This window comes from Chiroxiphia lanceolata, chromosome 3 (genome assembly GCF_009829145.1).
Source record: "Chiroxiphia lanceolata isolate bChiLan1 chromosome 3, bChiLan1.pri, whole genome shotgun sequence".
NCBI classification, from domain to species: domain Eukaryota; kingdom Metazoa; phylum Chordata; class Aves; order Passeriformes; family Pipridae; genus Chiroxiphia; species Chiroxiphia lanceolata.
The window spans coordinates 65,077,362-65,099,592 of record NC_045639.1 but is presented as its reverse complement, the minus strand read 5'-3'; the positions used below and the strand labels follow the sequence as shown (position 1 = coordinate 65,099,592).

Below are 22,231 nucleotides of genomic sequence, written 5' to 3'. Positions count from 1 at the left end.
AATACATAACATTAAAAAACAATACAGAATTAGAAGGCATATTTACATATGCAAGTTATGCACATTTTTTGTTTAAGAAACAACTAAGATTAATACAAATCAAAAGTAGAAAAATATTTGCTTTTTTATTTCTTATACTTCTGGTGTGGACATGGGAGAAAGAGAAGACCATTGTATCTTTTCATAATTTAAGACTGCTGACAAACCTGCACAAGGAAACCTGCGCACATTAGTAGCCATTTTAAGTGAAAGCATTTTTATGTTTGAAGCCACTAAGGCATTCATGTATTTGTTCTCAGGAGAAGAGTTTGACAGTTAAAATAACATTTACATCAGTCAGTTCTTACCCTGGTCCTTCTGAAGCTTCTGTGACATTTTCCTCCTGAGCAGTTAGTAAAACTTGTGACACTTTATACTGAGTCTCCAAGAGTAAAAGGGTATTGAGCTCACAGCACAGCACATTTAACAACCTGCAGAAGGACACATTGAAACAACAGCACATCAGTCAGGAATCCAGTAATGCACAATAAGACAGAGGTGAACGTGTTTATGAGATCTCACAATAGAAAGGAAGGGGAAAAAAAAAATCAACAAAAAAACCCAACCTGAAGTATCTGAAAAATACCCAGACAGAACTAGGTCAGGAACACACTTTTATATCCTTTTTAGCCACTCAAGTGGCACGACCTTAAGCAAGCAGGGAATGGTTTCCAACAGATTTTTTGTGTGCATTGAACAACCAGAGAAAATATCCACTGGTCAGTTTGGTCTGCTTTTGATTTTATATCACAGAGTAACAAAAGTGATGCAGACTTAGTAAGACATTCCATGTGAAATGTAAGGAAATTATATAATAATAGGCTGGTAAGGCAACTTAGAATCAGGTTGTCTGAAGGGGAAGGAAGGTAGAAAGAAAAAAAAATCTTTCCTTGAGAAAATAGGTTTTTAAGCCCCTCTGTATAATCCAATTTAACACAGTTCAAAAGCAATAAAAGATTTAATGTGTAACAAAACCAACAAATCTTCTGTGTTTGTTTTTTTCCAGAGAAAGTAAAACAATGGTGAATTAAATTAATAATCACAAGAGCACAGTATGACAGTATATTATATACAATTTTCTTTTACTTCAGGACAACTTAATGGTAAAAGTACTCCAACGTACTTTCATATAAATCTGACACAGAGCAATCCAAATCATGTAATTTTTTTTAACTAATCTATTCTCTCTAAGACCACAACAGAATAATTTCATTGAGGGCTTCCTGTTCAAGAAAAATACTATGACTAAACATTCTTTTTACTGTTTTATTTCCTGTTTTATGACAGTTATAACACACAACAAATTAATTCTGATCAGCGTTATATTTTGCATTCACATAAGACTTGATATGAACTGGAAAATACATACTATTTTAAATTTGTAGTCTGTTAGTCAATGCTTATTTTCTTCCCTGCAATTCCAATATGCTTCTCCTAACAACAGCAAAAATTCACAAGCCATTCTCTCAATAATTTAACACCTACAAATTCAGACAATTGTGGTCAAGGATAAAGTCAAGATGAAAATATGTCTTTTTTTTTCCTGTTGTTTTTTAATACAACTTGACCTGCTCAGTTTCAGTCTTTTTCAGGTTTTATTTATTATACATTAACTATTTTGTGACATTGATTTATTTCCAGTACTTTTCTAAATCACAGAAGAAGAAATGACAGCTCAACTATAATTATTATTATTATTATTATATAGAGGAAAAAATCCAGAAAATAGCACTGAAACCATTATGAAGATGGATAATTTCTTCTCTTAAGTATAATAAATGGCAAAGATGTGTTTCCAGCAGTTAAAAACCACCTGGAAGAAGACTGGTGGCTGAGAATGCCTTATAACATCTCCTCTGGTAGACAAGGCAGAGCAAAAAAACCCAACCCAACCAAACATAAACAAATAAAACTAGATAGATGGGATAGTGGTAGGATAAATGGTAAAATACACAAGATCTAACATGAGCAGCTGCTGCTTAGGAATTCAAATGAAATTTTCACCTACGCAGAAAAATCCATTTAAAAATGTTATCACTGAAGTACATATACTTAGTTAAAGGTAATATTCCATTATTGTGCCTTCTAAAGTCATAAATGTATAGACTAAAGTTTGCAACTAAAAAAAATGTCATATTGTGTGTATATTTGTAAAAATACTTGAATATGGCTGTGGACTTTTTTCTTTTTTGGTTCTTTTTCATTACATTTGAAACTTGAGAATTGGATCAGACTCCTCATCTCAATATTCCACCTATACAGAGTGCATGCTTATGAAAATGTATAAAACCTTTACACATATAATACAATAAAATCAAAGCATATCTTTTTGAGATATATTTTAAAATTTTGTTTGGATGCAGAAGATAGAATTCTCAACTTGAATACTGCTAAAAATTGGAAGACAAGCTTTGATAAAAGGTCTTGGACCTCGGAAGGACCGCAAGCAACAGTACAGGCTGGGACTGATCAGTTAGAAAGCATCTTTGAAGACAAGAACCTGGGGGCTCCTGGTGGACAACAGGTTGAACACGAGCCAGCAACATGCCCTTGAAGGTCAGTGGCATCCTGTGCTGTGTAACAAAGAGTGCTGCCAAAAGGTCATGTGAGGGAGGTGACCCTGCACCTCTGCTGGTACAGGTAAGGTTACAGCTTGGAGCGCTGGGTCCAGTTCTGGGCTCCCCAGTAAAAGCATCAATGCAATGGAGAAGGTCCAGCAAAAGGCCAAGAAGATGATAAAGGGTTTGAGCCATTTGACATAGGGGCTGAGAGAGCTGTGACTGCTCAGCCTGGAGAAGAGGATCCTCAGGGGAGATCCTGTCAGTGTGTATAAGTATCTGACAGGAAAGCTTGTAAATGGAGTCAGACTTCTCAGTGATAGCCAGTGAAAGGACTAGATGCAAGGGGTATGAACTGAAAGACAGGAAATTCCATTTTAACATACTGTGACAATGGCAAAACACTGGAACAAATTGCCCAGAGATGCTGCAGGATCACCAGCCTTGGCAGTATTCTAAACCAGACTGGACAGAGCACTGAGTCATGCTCTCTAGTTGAAGTCACTCTGAGCAGAGCACTTGCACTACACATTGTACAGCAGTTGTACTACACAATCTTTCCTCTCCCTTGCAAATCTGATTATATACTTCTGGGAACACTACTAATAAGATATACCATATTGCCAGGAACAAAGTGTAATGTAGATAAAACAAAAGATTATCTGGAAGCAGTCTTTTATAGAACTGTAATTTTAAATAAATTAAAAAATATTAAAATACATATCATATATGGTAGCAAAAAGTAATTTTGTTCTGAATTCTGCATTTCCTGCCCTATCCCTGTCTTTCTTGGAAGGTGCTCCCTGCATTCTACTCTATCAACTACAATTTCACAATTTATACATCACTGTAGAAACACCTAATCTAAAAAAAAAGCATTCTGGCTAGTACTTGTGTACCTCCACAAACCAACTATCTCCTTGGTTTTGGTAGGTGGAATCATAATGACCCCCTTAATTACAACAGAACAGAAGTCCTTCATGGAATATAAACCAGACAGTATATACACCTTGCCACTTTTTATGTTGCCTCTTTTAAAATTTTTCACCTTAAAATAATATAATTAAACTGCCCATGATTTTCTCCGAGTTGCTACAAACACATATTATGAGGACAGCTTATTATCAAACTTCTCAGTATTTTTTCTCTGAGTTCCTTTTAAAGAATTCCCATTTTCTCAAGTTGTCTTTTTTTTCCCCTAATATCAAATCATGTCTCTCTCAAACACCACCTTTATTATGGTAAACCCAATTTTATTTTTCTGCAGTTCCCACTAGACTCCAATACATCAATCTTCCTTACTTTCATAATATAAGTTCTTTCCAAAGTCAACCTGATGCTCTGTTCTCACTTTAAGGATATCAGCAAATGCTCAGCTGGAGGTGAAAGACGCAAGATACTGCTCTTGAATAAGTCTGCAGTGGGTTGACACCAGTCAGCAACTAAGCACCCACCCAGCTGCTCATTCACTCCTCACCTTCCACAAGCACACCAATGTCTAGACACTCTCTGAGCAATGGTTACCTTCAAACCATAAACCCCCGGTTTTTATTACTGAGGGGGATATAATATGACATAGAACATCCATCTGGTCAACTCAGGTCAGCTGTCCCAGCCGTGTTTGTTCCCAACCTCTTGCAGATCCCTAGCCTACTTGCTGGGGAGTGGGAAAAAAAAGTAAGTCCTGAGCAGTTCCTTGCACAGTGTCAGTGGAAACACCAGTGTAGTATCAATACTGTTTTAGTCACAAATTCAAAACACAGCACCTATGCAGAATGCTATTAAAAAAATTAACTCATTCACATCCAGTACAGAGTTCACCAAAAGAAGATAAAATTTCATGCTATAATCAGCAGTCCATCCACCATACGGAAAAAAATAAACTAGCACATCCAAAATAAACTATACTACAATCTCTGTAATGTATGTGTTCATAAAACGCACAATGGCTAACTAAACATGAAATTCTTACGTCTATGCTGCCTGCAAGGTGTTCCTGTGATGTGATCCTGAAATGTTAAATTGGTCCTTAGTGAAAGGTTTACTTTTGGCTTGCAGTTACTGCCTTCTGTAGATACGGGCATGGCTGATTAAGGCCACTGCAAAATATACAGCATGACATTTTTAGAGAGCTCTCCCCCAGCTGTGGGACAAGGTAAGATTTTTCTTTTCTCTTGCAGGAATAAAGATTAAAAACTTAAATGGAATAAAACAAGGACTGGAACTTCTTTGCAGCAGCAGGATCTCCTTCTTCCTAAATAAGTATATATACCAACAGTGAAAGCCAAAGCAAAACTTTCATTAAACAATTCCAGTATTGTCATCATGGGAGACAGCCTCAAAATGTTTAACATCAGAACCTACATTACCAACTGATTTATTCTCTATTATACTGCTTTGAGTAACAACCTGAGCTTCAAGAAGAACATGGATCCAAATAGCAAGTGGCAATTACTATCAAGTGCCAAACATGCAGAGAAAGGCAAAGGACTACCAAAAAAACCCCAAGGAAGGTAAAAGCTACCTAGTCAGCATTGGAATGCAAACGGCCTTTGCAAGCTGCCTTTGCAGACTGAACAAAAGGTATCAGTAACGAGCAGAGAGGAGATGTCTCTACACTTGGTCTTGCTAAAGGATCAAGACTTGTAATTGTTCCATTGAAGGCAAAGCACAGTTTTGAAAAAAATACGAGATCTTCTGGATATAGAAGCTACACCTCCAACGTCTGGGGCACTGGAAGTTACTACCTCAGGGCAGTCACATTTCTCCCAGTAAGAAAACTCAGGGACTGATGTATTCCTTAAGATGTTTTCCACATGAAAAGATTTTCAAGAGAGCACCACACCACTTTAGTTACCCCATGTACCTAGAAATCACATGTAATGTGACTGCCAACTGTAAGTGTTGCCCTAGCTAAACAAAAATGCTTTCCATGAGCATCACTTACAGCCTAGAGGACTCCAAAGAAAAGTGTTTTGGATTTCCCTCAGTGAAGTTAAGAAAAGTAAGTGACATAATCCGATCACAGAATCTGATGTTTCTATTTTATTAATAATAAATTGTTTTAAATAAATAACCCTAACAAACTACTATTAACATATAAACTCACAAAAAAATGAATTAACTGTATAACTACATGATCACAGATGATGTGGAAGCTGCCCACATACTCCTGTTGCAAAACGCCATCACCAATAATCACTAGCAATACAGACCCTGTCCTCTTTTACCTTTAGATTCTGCTACTCAGAATGCTTTTTAATAAAGAGAAAGGGAAAGAGAGATTAAATTTAAACAGCATGTTGAACTGAAGAAAAAGAATGATCAGGATTCATGTCTTCTACCTTTAGAAAACAAGACAATTAATGCTCTCCCATTGTATTATAATCATTAAAATCGCACCTTCTCTTAATTAACAATACATATAAGTACAGTTAAGGGAACAAACTATTTCATACACGGAATATATCTAATTATTACAATTCAATTATATATAAGGTGTGGTGTTTAAAATGCAGTTGAAAAAAAGAAAGGAAAAGAACACAAGGGTGTTTGTTATCTGTATTTCCTAAACCCACAAAGTTATCTTTGGCCTTTCACACTCTTTTTCATTTCCCAGCTCCTGCAGGATTTAATTCATTCATCTGGATTTCATTGGAGTGCACTAGATGAAATTTTTACTAAGACATACTGCTTTGAGGCAAATTTCAAGAGACCGATTGATTTTTATGTCAGTTTAATATAAGCTACTTAAACTTTCTTTCCTAAATCTTTCTCTAGTAGTTTTGTAGAGCAACAGAAACAGACAAAATGCATTTTTATTATCTTCTGCACCCATTCAGTAAGCAAGAAAACTAGCATTATAAATAAAAAATATATTCACCGTGGTATTTTGTATGACAAAGAAAACAGTCACAATTTGCATATCTGAAAGAACAGGATTTACCCTCAGAGTCTTCCAAGTATCTCCCTGCAGAAAGCCAAATTCTTGAACAGAGTGCTGTCCTTGCTGCTTGACAGCCACTAGCAGGTGGTGTCTCACTGAACAAGGGTGTGGTTAACAAAGATTCTTCCATTTCAGAATGTACATAAAAAAGACCTTTTGATCTCACAATATTTAGGAGTTTTATTGATTTATGGCCAAAGTAAGCCACTGGGAGAAAAAAAAAAGAAAAACACAAATTCGACAGTGGCATATGTATGTATATAAGATAGGCAAAGAAAGAAAGGGTCTAGTCTTCCTCTTCAAAGTATTCTGATGCCTATTACTGTCATATTATCTCATATGCATGAAAAAAAAAGAAAAAAAGGAAAAAATAATTTCCAGGAACAGTGTATGTTAAGAAAGCACTCTGTTAAATAAAGAAAATTTTTGCAAAGCTGCCTACTCTGATCCCCTCCCACTGCCCACAGTCTATGCATATTTCCAGTAACACTGTTTCTCCTTCTGCTTTTTATTCAAGCCAGCATTGAAAGATTATCTTTGAATTTATTTTGGAGTATTGATATTTTTTAGAGACAGAAGGTTGATTATCAAAGGTACAAATCTGTTACTCTGCACACTTCAATCCTGCCAACAACACGGTGTCACTAACAATCACAGAAAACTCATTTTCTGAATAGAAAGAACAGCAGTATGCAAATGCCTGAATCAGGCTTTAGGCAGAAGCTTTGAAAATATATATATTATGCATATAGTTTCTTGGTAGGCTGTAAAAACTCAAAACTCGTGGATGTATTCACTGTACTGCAATACTAGCTAAGCTGCCTTGATGACATATAAAATCATAAATCTGAAAGAAAAAGTATGTTACTGCTGTTTTCTTAATTCCTTTGTTAATATAAGTTACAGAAATTCAAAGAACTTGGTCTTGAAAGGGAAGTGGTTAAGACTTCTAGTGTCAGATTTTAAGAAAATTGTTATTTCTCACATGCAATACCTTCTAAGATCAGATCAATGGGAACACTTGTAGCAAAGAAATAAAGCAGATCATTAAATTAAGAAAATTCTCTGTGTTTAGTATGTTAAAAATTTACTTTCATTACTGCTGTCATTTTCCTTTCTCTAGGATTTGTGCTCTGATGGCAATTTAAGTTCATGATCTTCTAAACCAGAAAAAGCACTGAGAATTTTTGCATTAGTTCCTGTGCATCCAGATTTTCAGCCTGTACAAAACAGTGGTTGAGACAGCTTTCAGTGTTCTTTTATCAACCAATACAAGTCGACTGTGAGACTTCTCTATTCTAAATACCATAAATCTTCTTTGCAGTTGAAAGTTGAACTGACAGTTTGAAAATCTTTCTATACACAAATTACTGTGGAACTGAGTATTTTACCTTGATCACACAGGCCCTAGTCTGTATGAATGCACTGAGAGATACTGGCTTTGCAAATCATATCTAGCTTCCCTACATTTGCCTTTGAAAATGCAGCATTAACACTACAAACATAAATAGATACACCTGTGCATTCTGGATGAAACAGACTGCGGAAATATCTATATATTTTAAGTTTTATATGTAATTAAAGAACTAATAAAATAATTTTAAGTCACTAAAGCTCAGCATGCACATGAAGAAAAATGTCATTTTGAATTGCAGGTTTGACATTCACAAAGGTAAATCTGTAATTGTTTTGAACAAGAAAAGCAGGACCTTTGGAATATAACCTGTAAGTTAAAGAGATATGAAGTTCAGCACTCAGCTCTGGGTGAGGAACATGTACAAAGAGAAAGTATATGGCTGTGTAAATCTGTGAACAATTAAAGGAACGTGGCTTTGGTTGTACTATTGGTAATAAGTCTAGAAGAAATGTTTCTAGACAAATATTTCACAAAATCATTCTGTTTTTCAATGCTGCAGTTACCAAAAACACCTATATATTTTATTTCTACATAGCAGCAAAGAGAAATGTAGATCTTTTGTTCTTTCTAATATCTAAATTTTCAGAGCATTAGCATCTAAAATTATTGGATCTAACTGCTGCTGAACTTGGTATTCTTGATGGAATTCGGTCAAGGAGCAAACCAACTACACAAGGGAAGGTTTGTTTTACAGATGTCTGCAGTCAGTAGCATCCACACAAAAGATCACGGAACTGTAAAATGAACGTTGTATCTCTCATGTTCAGATAATACAGGCTAGGGTTTCTTGCAAGTCTTAATACTGTAAATCCTGAGTTGGAAGGGACTCACAAGAATCACTGAGTCCAACTCCTGGTCCTGCACAGGATAACCCCAATAATCACACCATGTACCTGAGAGCAATGTCCAAACGCCTCTTGAACTCTGTCAGGTTTGGTGCTGCTCAACCACCTGTTATTTTAAACTGAAAACCATCTCACTTTCTCTTAATCCTGATTAAATCAATGGAAGTTCTGTCAATCTTTTTATGGAGTCAGTCTAATTCTAAATGAAAACCAGTATTTTATTTTTCAAATTTCATCTTAGGACTTCTCATTCCTCTATAAACTAATGATTTCCTCCAAAGCAGCACTTATAAATTCTGATTCATATGGCAAAATCATTTATCTCCCAACTCCAAACTCTGCCATTGTTCGTCTCCTCCATGTTCATCCTTATCAGCAAATTATACTGTATCTTACGGTTATTCATACATAGTATGAAATAATTTTACTGTGATATCAAAGTATAAATACAGCTGCAGAAAGCTAATGTTGCAGGACTTAATCAACTGCTCAAGCAAGGTTATCAAAGTTTTCCATACTATGAAGTACACTCCAATATGATCTTTTATTTCAGTTGCAAAAAATATGTTCCTAAAAAAAAAGTGAATGCAAGGATTTATATATTCATCTTTGGAAAACAGAATAAAAATGCAGAAACTACTTTCAATTGATGCCTATGGATTTTTGGACTTTTAGCTTTTTGTAGATTTTAGAAGTAGCTGTATTATTACCCTTAGCACAGTAGTTTACACATTTACCCAACACTGTTACCCCATTCCATATCACTCCTCAAAATTCTGTTAGCTTGTTTAGACTTCCTTCAAGGTAGGCCTTTATTCTGTTTAACAACATCTGCACCCTGACCTGGACAATAAGATATCACACAGGCAAAGTGACCTTCAAACCCAGAACTTTGGAGAAGCTCTAAGAACTGAACGTGCTTTGATGAAGAGGAGGATGAGGAAGAGGGGGTCCCAGAGCCCCCTGCCTCAATTTCCAGAGGGGTGTGCCAGGGGGAGGTGCTGGGGGGCGGATAAATCTGGGATTGGATGGGACAACACCTTAAATTGTGGAATCCCGTGGACACGGGAGACGTGTCACGTGTATTCCTGTGGGCCTCAGGCCTGAAATTAAAGGACCTACTCATTTTATCTTATCTTATACACTAAGTTGGCTCGGAGTCCTGTTTTCTGTGGTCTCTTAAGGCAACACAATGTTAAAATATTATAAAGCACTTAATATTACAAAACATGAGCATGACAGTGTGAGCATATTTTAAGTGTACCTTCAGGTTCTAGAAATATTTGGGATCAAATGGTACTCTCCTCAAAATAAGTTTTGATGAAATTGGTGATAATTAAACAAAGACTTAAAAAAATAATTTTAAGTACAGGGAGACTACATAAATCAAACTCTGATATAAACACAGTAATTTGTTTATTTTAGCATTTTGGTATGATTTTTCTTTTATACACTACAGTGGATGTACAACACGCTTTTTATAATCAAGTAGGCAAAATAACATGCAATTTCTACCACTGCTTCTCATATTACAATATAACCATTTACAGGTAATAAGACTGAATTCATCACTGTTCTCATTCTGCAGGTCATTTTTCATTTAATCTTATGCTAAAAAAAGAGGGGAATTTCACCTTCATACATAATAAAACCCAAACAATATTATCTTGTCAGAAGTAACACATCCAAGCATGTTATATCCTATTTAGTTAATGTGATCAGAGAATAAAAAAAGCCAAGCAACTTACCTCAGACCAAATATATGGGATTGTTCATAACTGAATAAGGAATGAATTTTAGCTTCTGAATTTAAAATTATAAGCCTGTCAATGATATCCTGCCAAAGGAAGAGAAAGGAGAAAAAACAAGTATATTTTATGCATATAATAGTTTCATAGGGATGTTTACTGTTAAATGAAAACCATTATTGAAATACCTATTGAAATTATTTCTGTAAGAAGAGGTGTTTTCCACTCAAAAGTCAATGGCCAAAAGAAACTATGCATAAGGTTAGGAAAAAAAGAAATCTGTTAAAAAATATAATTCACTAAGCATACAAAAAGATCGTTGCATATCAACTATCCTAGTTCTTTAGTATTAAACCACAACAAAAATGTTGAACAGCAAATTCTTTAATATAATACCCTTTCTAACGCTGGTTAGTACTATATGCTGCATGACACAGCCATTTATTCTCAATGTAGCAAGGCTTGGCTCAGATGTTGAGGCTTACACCCCTTATCCTAGAGTATCTCATGTAACAGACAGTGACCTGTGGCTGCTTCCCACTTCTTCCACAAATCCAATCTAATTATCTTCCCCTCTGGTTCACTGCATATCCAAACTGCTTCTAAGAAATAATTTCATTAAATGACTAAGAAATGCACAAAAACATTCACTGATGTTCCCTCAGAAACAGATTGTTGTGCTATGCTCAGAAGACACAAACAACAAGCCCCTTATGAGCTTTATTTAATCTGGATTAAATCAAAACATTTATTTCCTCCATATTTAAGTACAGTTTCAGAGACAGCAGAGAGAGTTATTATTTAACTAGTTAGATCAATGAGTTATTTCAATATAATATGAGAGAAAAGTTAACATCCATACTTTCATGAAGTCAACCAAAGCCCTGCTTTTCAACAGAGAAAAGTAAAAATCACAAGTAAAACTGAAAATAGTAGAAAAACAGGTCTAGAACTTGTCCAAGTAAACTGGCTTCATAAAATGCATTCTCATTTAAAATATGGTGAAAGCATATTTTTGGGGGGGGCGGTGAGGGAGACAGATTTTTCCACATATATCATTCACACTAAAATAGTTCAACTTGGCCCCCAAGGCTGTTCATAAAATTGTTAATGTAAGCAATTGATTTGTTTGGGGTTTAAGACTTTTTTAGATATTTGCACATACAAAGACTTAAATGCTAGGGGATATTTCTCTAGCAACAACCTCCTTCTCTCATGTATACATCAAAGCTTGGAGCCTGCAAAAAAATGGAAAGAGCAAACACAGTGAGAGGACTACTAAGAAAGGAGACCAAACTCTGTTTTGAGATTTTAGGAAGGAATATTATGAATGAGATCTAACACACTGTCCCACCAGAAAAATGTGCAGATAGATCTGTACTGCTTAGCTACAGATGAGTTATTAAATATTACAGGTCAGATGTCATCTACTTTGAACATCTAAGATAAACTATTCTAAATACAAGATTCTCCATAATCAGTGAAAAAAAGATCACCTGTTTTAATGTCTTTCAAAGCTACAGATCTGAAGGGTACCTTCCAAGCTAGATTCCCTTGAACACATGTACAGCAGATACCCTCAAAGCAAGACTGAAGGCAGGCAGGACTCTGATTTATGTACTGTATTTTCTAAAATATCTTTACATGCCAAATACAGTAAAGAGAGATCTTGAATGTATTAGGAAAAATTTTCTAAAGGGCACAAAATAAAAACCTGGTTTTAGTCAACAGTTGAAAATAGTAAAAGCTCAACTAATAATCTGTTCAGTTAATGATGCAACTAGTCAGATAAAAACATAAAGGAGGAACAAATGTTTAAATCCTGTGCATTTAAGAAATAAAGGGCATACAAAGATGATTATGTTCTGTGCATTATCACATACAGTTCAGCATAAACAAGTCAGATTCTGTGGCAATGTGACATGATTCAGAAACAGAGGAAAAAATGAAGCCCACAGAATAATTAGGTCTTCCAATCAAATCTTCCAGTGGCATAGAAATTGCTTTTACTTTGCTTTCTGATCGTAGTTACATCAGGTCAAAATCTTTTATCTTTCACTTTCTGCAATCACTGCCCAAAAACATGGTTCTATAGCAAACCTCTATTTCTGCTTAACTGCAGAAGTTTTCTGAGTACTTAGTCTACTTAGCCATTATATGTTCAAGTAACATTAGACAATCTGATGATTTATTTTTTGTTAACTACATAATCTTGGATGTCTATCTTAGACTTACAAAACCCACTGCTCCACAGTAGTTAAGTGAGACAAACCCATCAAAAACATCTGTAACTGCTCAGGGAACTTTGAGCAATTGTATTGGTATTGGTATGTCTGGAAACTAGAGATTTCCATAAAAATACTGAAGTGCCTCAGAAATGAAAACAACACTGGCTTTCAAAAGTCACAAAAATCATTACTTAAGATCTACCACAATTTGAAAGCTTTCAAATATTTATCACCTTCAACATACATCTATCTCCCTTGATCCCAGTAGCTCAAAAAACTTCATGACTGCACAGAACTATCCATTGGTGGACATACCAACATTGAGTAGATTGGAAAAATGAAATTTATCATCCCATTTCCTCCTGAAATCATCAAAACAACATTACAAAGAAGAACTCAAAAATCCCTTCCAAACATAACATACTCTATTGTGATATACTCTGTCTAAACAATTTAAGCTACCACCAATCCAGAGTTTGTGCTAAACAGACACTTCAGCATACCAGCAATTTGAAGTGCTAGCTCATTAGAAAAAAAATCTGATTTTAATTGCTACTCAAGGTCACAAATTAAACCTGTCTGCGCTTTGTATATGAGAAAAAAACCCCTAATGGACTGTGGTTGGATGATCAAATACAAAATGATGCTAAATACAGAAACTGTGAAACCTTTTTTCTGAAATATGCCTTTATCACTAGCTTTCCAATTACTGATTTTGTGTGTGTGTGTGTGAATCATGTGTTATTAAAAAAAGCTGAAGGTATGGGGGTTTTGTACTTTGGTTTTGTAGGTTTTTTAAATTCTGTTTGAATTCATGGATAGTGTGATAGAGCAATATTGTATGAAATACAAGTATACACATTTTCCAGCATGTAACTGCATGCACATACAGAGGGGTTTATGTATGCCACTTTTTTTCCCATGGAAAAACACAATTCTAGCACAAGCCAGAAAAGATGACCTTTAAATTAGGCATCAAATTTTATATTACCTTTAGGATTTCAAAATGAAAATTTAAGTTAACATGAAGTGATATGTGCATATACTGCCCTCATGCTGTATATAATACAAAATGCAGAAAAATTCAAAATCTCTCAATAAGAAGAGAAAATAACTTATTCTATTACAAAAAAATAACTTTTTTTAGGAAATATGTCTTCACAGAAGTATTTATTTTTCTTTCAAAATACTTACAATAACCTCTGAGGGTACTTCACGGAATGAATACACTGGTTTATTTGGCATATTTCGTTTACTCAGGAGCTCAAAAACTGCAGGGTAAGTGAGCAAGTTTATCAGAGACAAAAAAGACTAGAGAAAGAAAAAAGGAGGGACAAAAGAGAATATTAAACAGTTAAGTATAATTAAGTATATATTAGCAATTATTTCCCATTTAGATTGTCTGTTTTTATCCTTTACAGGTTGAACTTGACATAAACAGAGTTGCTCAAAATAAGACTGTGTACCCTGGCAGGCATCTGTATAATCTAAAAGGGCAGTAGTGTCGGTGAAATATGTATTATTATATGCTACATATATGTATTATTTATGACGTTGTATAGCAATTTTGAAAATTATAGTATTTCATCACGTAATTCTAAAATCACACAGAATACTCTAAAACACATCACTCTTCCTGATTGTACTACAGTAATCAGATACATGAACTGATGGTCAGTCTTTAAGACTTTTAGTGATGTCATGATTGTCATTCATTAATTTACAGTGAATGCCTGGCATTGTGACCTGTCAAGCAACACAAGTATCCTTTCAATCATCATTTGATCAGTGTATTACACCGGCTTTGACACATGTGCCAAGAAGTAGGATTAGATGCAACAAAAATTTACAGAAAGATATGTATCATCCTATCTGAAACACAGCACTGTTTTTTTTTTCTATGATTAAATAAGACCAAATAATAAGATTAAGTAATTTCTCACCTTCTGACAGCTTTGGTCAATAGGGTCAACTGGAGCAGATTTGGGTTGGGTAATCCTTAAATCATCTTTTCCACACTCCAAAAGAGACCACAATTCAGTTACAAGTGCCTTTATAAAGCCTAAAGAAAATTTTTGTTCTAATTATCAATTTAATATTAAAAACATTTTACACTACACTTCTCAGATTCTCAAAATTCTCCACACTGCAGACTAAAATTTCATAAGGCAGACTGCCTGAGGGTTACTCTCCCTGCTATTCTCAATCCTTTAGTTAAAACTACTTTTCTACAGTGGTCTGCTTATATTCAATCTAAAATCTACAGCAACAGTTTCCAAAGACTACTACATTAGATTAGGACGATATTTATTGTCCATATAAATGAGCTGCTGACCTTCTTTAACAAGTTAACTGCAACAGATCAAGGCCTAGCTAGTACTGTCTCTATAGTTCTAAAAATACTGATTTACTATAATTCATTAATAAATTAAAACATACCACAAAGAAAAGGACAAAAAAAAATAATTTAGGAGAAGCACTACTAGTTGAATTTAAAATATTAAATATTTAAAGAGAAGAGGAAAGATAGCCATCTAACTCTGAAATCTTCAAAGGTAAGTTACAGGCTTAACAGAAACTTTACATACATCACACAACCTCTCAGGGCTGAAAATCAATGCTGTTTGGTCTATCATTTGTCTTTGACGCCAAGGCCCGTAAGAAGCAATTTGGCTGAGAACCTTAAACAGGGTAGATGGGTAACTCCTCAAGTAGATCTGCTCCCTGCTTTCTGAAAAATCCCAGAGGCATAAATAATACGCAACTAACAATCAGTTTCCTTGACTAGCAGAATTTGCCTGCCTTTCTGACAGTCTTTCAGTCAAGTCATCTTAGTTACACACCAGTCACTTCTACATACTCGGAGAGAAGATTTTCAACTTTTGTACCTCATGAATTTCCTTAGCAACTTACGACAGTACCTTTATTTTATTGATGAGATTCTACTTTTAATATAATGACTACTTGGACTGCTGATATGGTAACAGTTGAGTAATCTGAGATTGAACCTGAAGGGACTTTGTGCTATGGGTTGACATATAACAATTGCCAATTCAGACATTTTCATTTACATCTCACTACTGTGTAAGTGCACCAATGACATTCAGGCCTTTGAAGTTCCTCACTCTCTGAGCAGTCAATAACCATGGAAATGTACACACAAATTAAAGACATCAACAGTTATTAATTCTGATCTGCAGATCAATAAGAAGCACTTGCAAATTATTCCTAACTTATTTTTAAGCAGTATAAATGTCTTCACACACATACAGGAAATTTCTGGAAATCCAAACCAATGAAGTAAAGATCTTGCATCATTTCAGAAGAAAAAATAAAACAAACCCCCAAATGTGGCATCAAGATTAATGAATGACTTGAAAGTTGGAGAGAATAAATTTCAATTAAGAAGAAATTAACAGACATTTAAGCAGTCTTTGTTAATACTGTGTAATTATTCCACTCAGTTTATCTTTTTTAACATCTTTCTCACTTTTCTAATATACAAGACTACAGCATGTAACTATTCATAATAACATCATTCTTCAATCTACCTGAACTCTGTAGAGCTACTGCACCCATTGGTGTTGTTGCCATTTGTGTAACAATCACCTGATTACCAAGCTCTTCATATTCATTTGTCTGTTGATAACAAATATAAAAGCACAGTGTTAGTTACTCAGAAGACATGAAACTCTGAAATGATCTCTTAAATATTGATTTTTCCTACACTTGTTTACAGAATTTAATCCATTCCATGATTAAACTTGAACAGCTCATAGATATTACCCTCTGCACACCTACTAGCGTCAGACTCCAAACCAAACATCTTTATCAAGTATCTTTTAAAAATTTAAATGCAAAGACTCTGGTTGAGACATGTAACACCAGCAAATAAAACCATTAGTATTATAATGGTTTTTGCACACATTCAGTAGGATGTCTGTGACATTACCTTTTTGCCCTAAAAATGCATATTATCTGATTTTTTTGTTATATTTTAAGTACTGTCTAGCATATCTAGATTTCAGCATCACCTGCCTGCTTGGTCTAGAAAAATCTGCACTTAGAAGAAAAAAAAAAAAGAAAAAATATCTTTCCTAGCATTTCAAACTTTACAATAAAAAGTCTGAGAAACTAAATATATGTCTGGAATTGTAAAGACGAGCAACATCCAACAAACTTAGATTCAGTGTGACACCAATATCAAAGATTATAAGCTACATTTCACATTCATTTTTGCAAAAAGTAAGTAACAACATGGTTTCCAGATTTATTTTCTTTCTTCTTTCTTTTATCGTAGTATTTAAAAAATAAAGAAAAATCATGCACACTCGGTAATGCTTACCTGGAGTTTTTTTAATAAACTGCTGAACATAAAGTTCACACAGTCATTCATGGCACCTGTACTATGAAGCAGAAATAATCCTTTGGGTGTCAAAGAAAAATTTAGCAAGGCATCTAACAAAGTCTCTTCCCATAACAAACTGCAAGAGTAACAAAATAGTAATTAAAAATTATATGTATAAAAGCATGGGAAAAAAAGAAAACATACAATTTCTAATTTTGAAAAACAACAGTACTTCACTCACTGAACTCTATGGTTATTTTATAAATTTATGTTAGTTTTAAAAAAGCATTTGTAAAAAAGATAATATATATGAGACTGTATTTTGTGCAAACACTCACACTCATCTTGGCGAAACTATTAGGTAGGAACACAGAATAGAAAGATGATGTAATGGGGAACCCAAAAGACCTATGCCATCCTTAAACATATGTATGACTTACTATCTGACTCTATACAGTCTTCAGGTATTAATGTGGAGTTACAAGTTGGCAAAGCAGGCACAGAATTTCTCAGCAATGTAAAAACACCATGAGAAACTCACATTTGAGGAGCTAAAGGTTCCTGCTAGAGATTAGTACAGAATTATGAAGAAAGGCGTTTAATATTTACATAATAGCCTCACGTATTAAGAGCAGTATATGGAAAATATTTTCTACACACATGGTAGGAAGAATAGCAACTGCAAGGATAAACTATGGTAATACCTTCTGCTCTACAAAGAAAAGTGAAGCAATTATATCACCTATGACTAGGTACCACTCCTGCAGGTATCACTAGACTGTTGTGATCCTGCTTTTTTAAAAGCATTTGCTTACTGGATTCTCATTTCCCATTTTTGAGATACACATCAGCAAGCAGTATGCAGTTTCTCCAATAGCAGTGACCCATCACCTCAAAATTTAATCACTACTTCTGCAGAATTCCTGTGTGTCATGTTCAGAAGCAAAGATTACTCCCAGAAAATTATCAACATGTCTTGTTCCATAGTTAAATGAAAAACTTAGCTAGGAAGACATTGTTGCTTATGTTAATGGTAGAGTCAGAGCTCTGTATCCATAGATCTCTTTTTGCTACTAGATTTGAATTGCTATAACCAGTCCACATGCTATCACTGTTGTATCACTAATAACTGTTGAGGTGTCTTTATAAATTATACATTAAATCTATGGTGAAGTATATGTAAGAATCTACTTAACTAACTAGTTTCTGCACTAACACCAACATTGGCCAATCTTACTACATAATACTTCAAAGGTGTAAATATGATTCAGCAGAACAGCATTTTAAATTAGCAGCACATCAAAGCCCTAAGATAAACTGACAGCTGTTCTGTTCTATGCTTTCCAATTCACATTTTCCTCAAAACAAATTCTGTAGTCAAAGAGAATCAACTATAAGACAATTTTATACCACTCTCTAAGCTAAGAAATTCCTCAAAGGTCAGGAACAATTTTGTAACTCTACTGAGACCTACGCTAGGATGATTTCAATCCCTCTACCTACCACTATTATTTTCACAAAAAGACTGTCCTGGTTTTGGCTGGAAAAGAGTGCATTTCCTTCTTAGTAGCTGGTACAGTGCTGTGTTTTGGATTTAGGATGAGAATGATGTTGCTAAAACTGATGTTTTTAGTTGTTGCCAAGTAGTCTTATCCAAGTCACGGAGTTTCTAGTTTTCCATGCTCTGCAGGAGAGCAGGTGCACAAGAAGCCATGAGAGAGTACAGAACAGTTGAGCTGAATTGGCCAAAGATCCCTTTCCATACCACAGGACATCATGTTCAGTATATAAACTGGGGGGATTTGGCCAGGAGGGGACAATCACTGTTTGGTGATGAGCTGAGTATCAGTCGGAGAGTGGTGAGCAATTGTGTTATGCGTCACTCGTTTCTCTTGTATGTTATTTCTCCTTTTCATTACTATTATTGTTATTATTATCATTAGTAGTATTACTATTATTAGTATTACCAAATTTTACTTTGTTTCAATATTAGACTGTTCATATCACTCAATCCATGAACTTTCATTTCCTTTTTTTTCCCCCAATTCTCCTCCCCATCCCGCTGGGATGTGAGCAGCTGTGTGGTATTTAGTTGCCATCTGGGATCAAACTAAAACAAAGACTTCGGGTTACAAGATGTCTCAATTGTGGTTAAAGAAGCAGTGTCTGCTCACACTTGTACCTGGGCATAAATTAAGCATAAACTTACATGTTTTTTGACTCCAGACTTATTGATGAAGTTGAGTCCGCACCAGCTACAGGAGTAGATACTCTTTCTGAAAGCAAATTTGTCTGTAAAATAAAAAATAAATAAGTACCTCCTTACTGTTTATTTACACCATTTTTAAACTCCAGATCTTGCTAATTCTCTTGTTATATATTAAAGAAAAAAATAACAGTGATCAGGTTTTAGTTTAGTCTTTGGCACAGAACACACTATTCCACTATATTTTTTATTCCAGACAAGCTTATTTTCTCCTTCTTCCTTGGGTATAAACAATTTTAAAGCTAGTACATTTTTAAAATGTTTATTACAATTCTTAAATAAAATCTCTTTACTTCCCATCTGGAGATTCCCAAAGCAAAAACTGGTATTTAAAAGAAAAAAAGAAAAAATCAAACACAACTCCTTACCCTATTTCTGTCACAGGTAATGGAAATAACAGTCTCTGGAGTCAACAATGCAACATCAAATTTATTGACTACTTCTGCCACTTTTTATTTATTTATAAATTATATAAATTTATCTATATTGGTATGGAGATAGAGCTACAGACATAAATATATATACATATTTCTATATTTGATGGAGCTTATAGTTTAAATAATACTTGAAAATACCTGGTGTGAAAGACATTGTATATTTTAAATTAATTATTTAAGTTGTTTTATGTTTCTAGGGATAAAAAACAAATTTCACAATTCAAATGAAAGTTAGCAGTCCTTAATTTACTGTCTTATAAACATGACATAATAAATCCACAAAAGATTCCTCTATTAAACTAGTCGTACTAGATCTGTTGCTCCCCTTTTATTATCAGCTGTATAAATTCTGTCCCAGAATTTCATCAGAATCTGCCAAGAAAAAAATTGTTTCTCTGTCAGTCTTAAAACTTCAAGAGACACGTAAATGAAAAGAAAACAAATTATCAGTGTAGCCATTTAAAAATTGACACTACTGCTTGGAAAGAGTCTATCAAAGTCCACCATTTTTGCTATCCTATAAATGGTAGAATATTTTATAAACTGCAGGTGTTTTAAAATTGAACAATGACAGAAAATAACTTTAGCATGATGGAGTTGAAAATGGAACTTTCCTGAACTATCTTGTTGATTCCTGAAGTTCTGACTATGTTGATACTTCAGTCTCAATTTGACCACCAAAGTGATGGATAGAAATGGCATTTTGTCAGTTAAATGTTTTTTGTTTTTTTTTTAATTCAACACATTCAGTCTACATATCTTGTATGTGTCAAGACAATTCCTCTAAATAATGTTCTGTATCATAATAAAGGATTTTAATGTCCAAAGAAGTCTTTTGTATATGTGTAAATGCGTTTTAGAGCAAATAACTGGAAATGCCCATCAAAAGCTTTTAACAGTCTGCCTGCGATAAACATTAAATAGAGCAACGGTTTAGTTCAAGACTGACTAGTTACACAATAGGAAAGCATAAAAAGATGAACAGATTGATGAGTTAGGTAAATTACAGCATGATTCGAATGAACTAAATTCCTTAATTCAAGAGAAAAACCTCCAGTTTTCAATGTAAGGAAGAATATAAGTTTCAAAACCAACGTTCTTTGATGAAAAACATAGTCTACTGCAATATAATTACGATTCTAATTAATAATATATTTATTTACAATAAAAATGTATGCCTATGTGACAATATTCATATTTGAAGCAGTGAGAAATATCCACAAGCTGGTGATTTAAGTCTCTTCCATTTATGTTCTATTTTTCTGATATTTTCTGCTTCAGTTTACACTGTGATTGTATTTTTAAAATGTCTAATCATAATAAAAGCATACAACATTTGACAGGAAAAACAGCTGTTCCATTCTCTTTACCTTGCATTCATTTTCCCTCCTGCTTCCTTGCCTCCAGAAAAAAAAGAACAACTTAGTCTTTTAGCCAATTTTTTGTCCCAGTTTGGTCTGATCCTTCTCTAAGAAAATACTTTACAGTCACCAGAGGAAAAAAAACCATGGTTCCATTTTTCAGTATGAACAATGCAGTGGTCTTCCACTAAGAGTCCTAATACCTATAGTTTAAATATGCTTTCAGTTTAGCTGGAAGCCAAAGCTGAGGATTTGTTTGCTACTTTTACCTAAATGGTGCCAGTGTTATTTTAGATTCAAACATTTTTATTAAATTTGCTTCTCTGTGAACTTTTTGAAAACTGCATTTGAAGGAACTGCTGTCATTTCTTCATCTGAAGTAAACTTTTATAATACATAAGAATTTTCACACTGCATATGACTATTGGAACAATGAAAATAGAAAAGTACAATGAATAAGGCAGAGATCCATACACCTTGTTCAGTAAATTCATAACTGAACTGAAGATGATATGGGGACTGAAGCATCTCTCTTATGAGGAAAGGCTGAGGGAGTTGGGCCTGTTCAGTCTCAAGAAGAGGCTGTACATAAGTATCTGAAGGGAGGGTGCCAAGAGGATGGAACCAGGCTCTTCTCAGTGGTGCCAAGCAATAGGTCAAGAGGCAACGGGCAGAAACTGATGTACAGTAGTTCCACCTGAATATGAGGATGAACTTCTTTACTGTGCAGGTGACCACGCACTGGAACAGAGAGTGGTTGTGGAATTTCCGCCACTATTCAAGAACTGCCTGGGCAGAATCCTGTGCCATATGCTTTAGGATGACCCTGCTTGAGCAGGAAGGGTGGACAAGATAAGCCCCTGTGGTCCCTTCCACTATTACCCATTCTGTGATTCTGTGATAACAGAAAGCAGAATACACAGAACTGTTCCATTCAAGTTCTTTCTTGCCTGCAGAAAAAGCACTGGACTAGCAATCAAACTGAAGATGAAAGACAGAGTCTACACTTCATAAGATATCTGTACACAGGTAAGACAA

The 22,231-nt window shown here is 34.6% G+C and overlaps 1 protein-coding gene across 8 annotated transcripts in view; it reads right to left on the bottom strand.

The window, feature by feature from the left end:
* The window catches only part of TBC1D32 (TBC1 domain family member 32), a 79,709-nt gene that overhangs the window by 35,881 nt on the left and 21,597 nt on the right, over positions 1 to 22,231 (bottom strand). For all 8 annotated transcript variants that reach the window (XM_032683088.1, XM_032683094.1, XM_032683096.1 and 5 more), the window contains 7 exons: positions 19,339 to 19,421; positions 17,127 to 17,265; positions 16,333 to 16,420; positions 14,725 to 14,843; positions 13,976 to 14,092; positions 10,554 to 10,642; positions 348 to 470 (listed from right to left, as the gene is read on the bottom strand). In XM_032683088.1, coding sequence (XP_032538979.1) covers positions 348 to 470; positions 10,554 to 10,642; positions 13,976 to 14,092; positions 14,725 to 14,843; positions 16,333 to 16,420; positions 17,127 to 17,265; positions 19,339 to 19,421 — 758 coding nt within the window. The remainder of the gene's footprint in view (positions 1 to 347; positions 471 to 10,553; positions 10,643 to 13,975; positions 14,093 to 14,724; positions 14,844 to 16,332; positions 16,421 to 17,126; positions 17,266 to 19,338; positions 19,422 to 22,231) is intronic.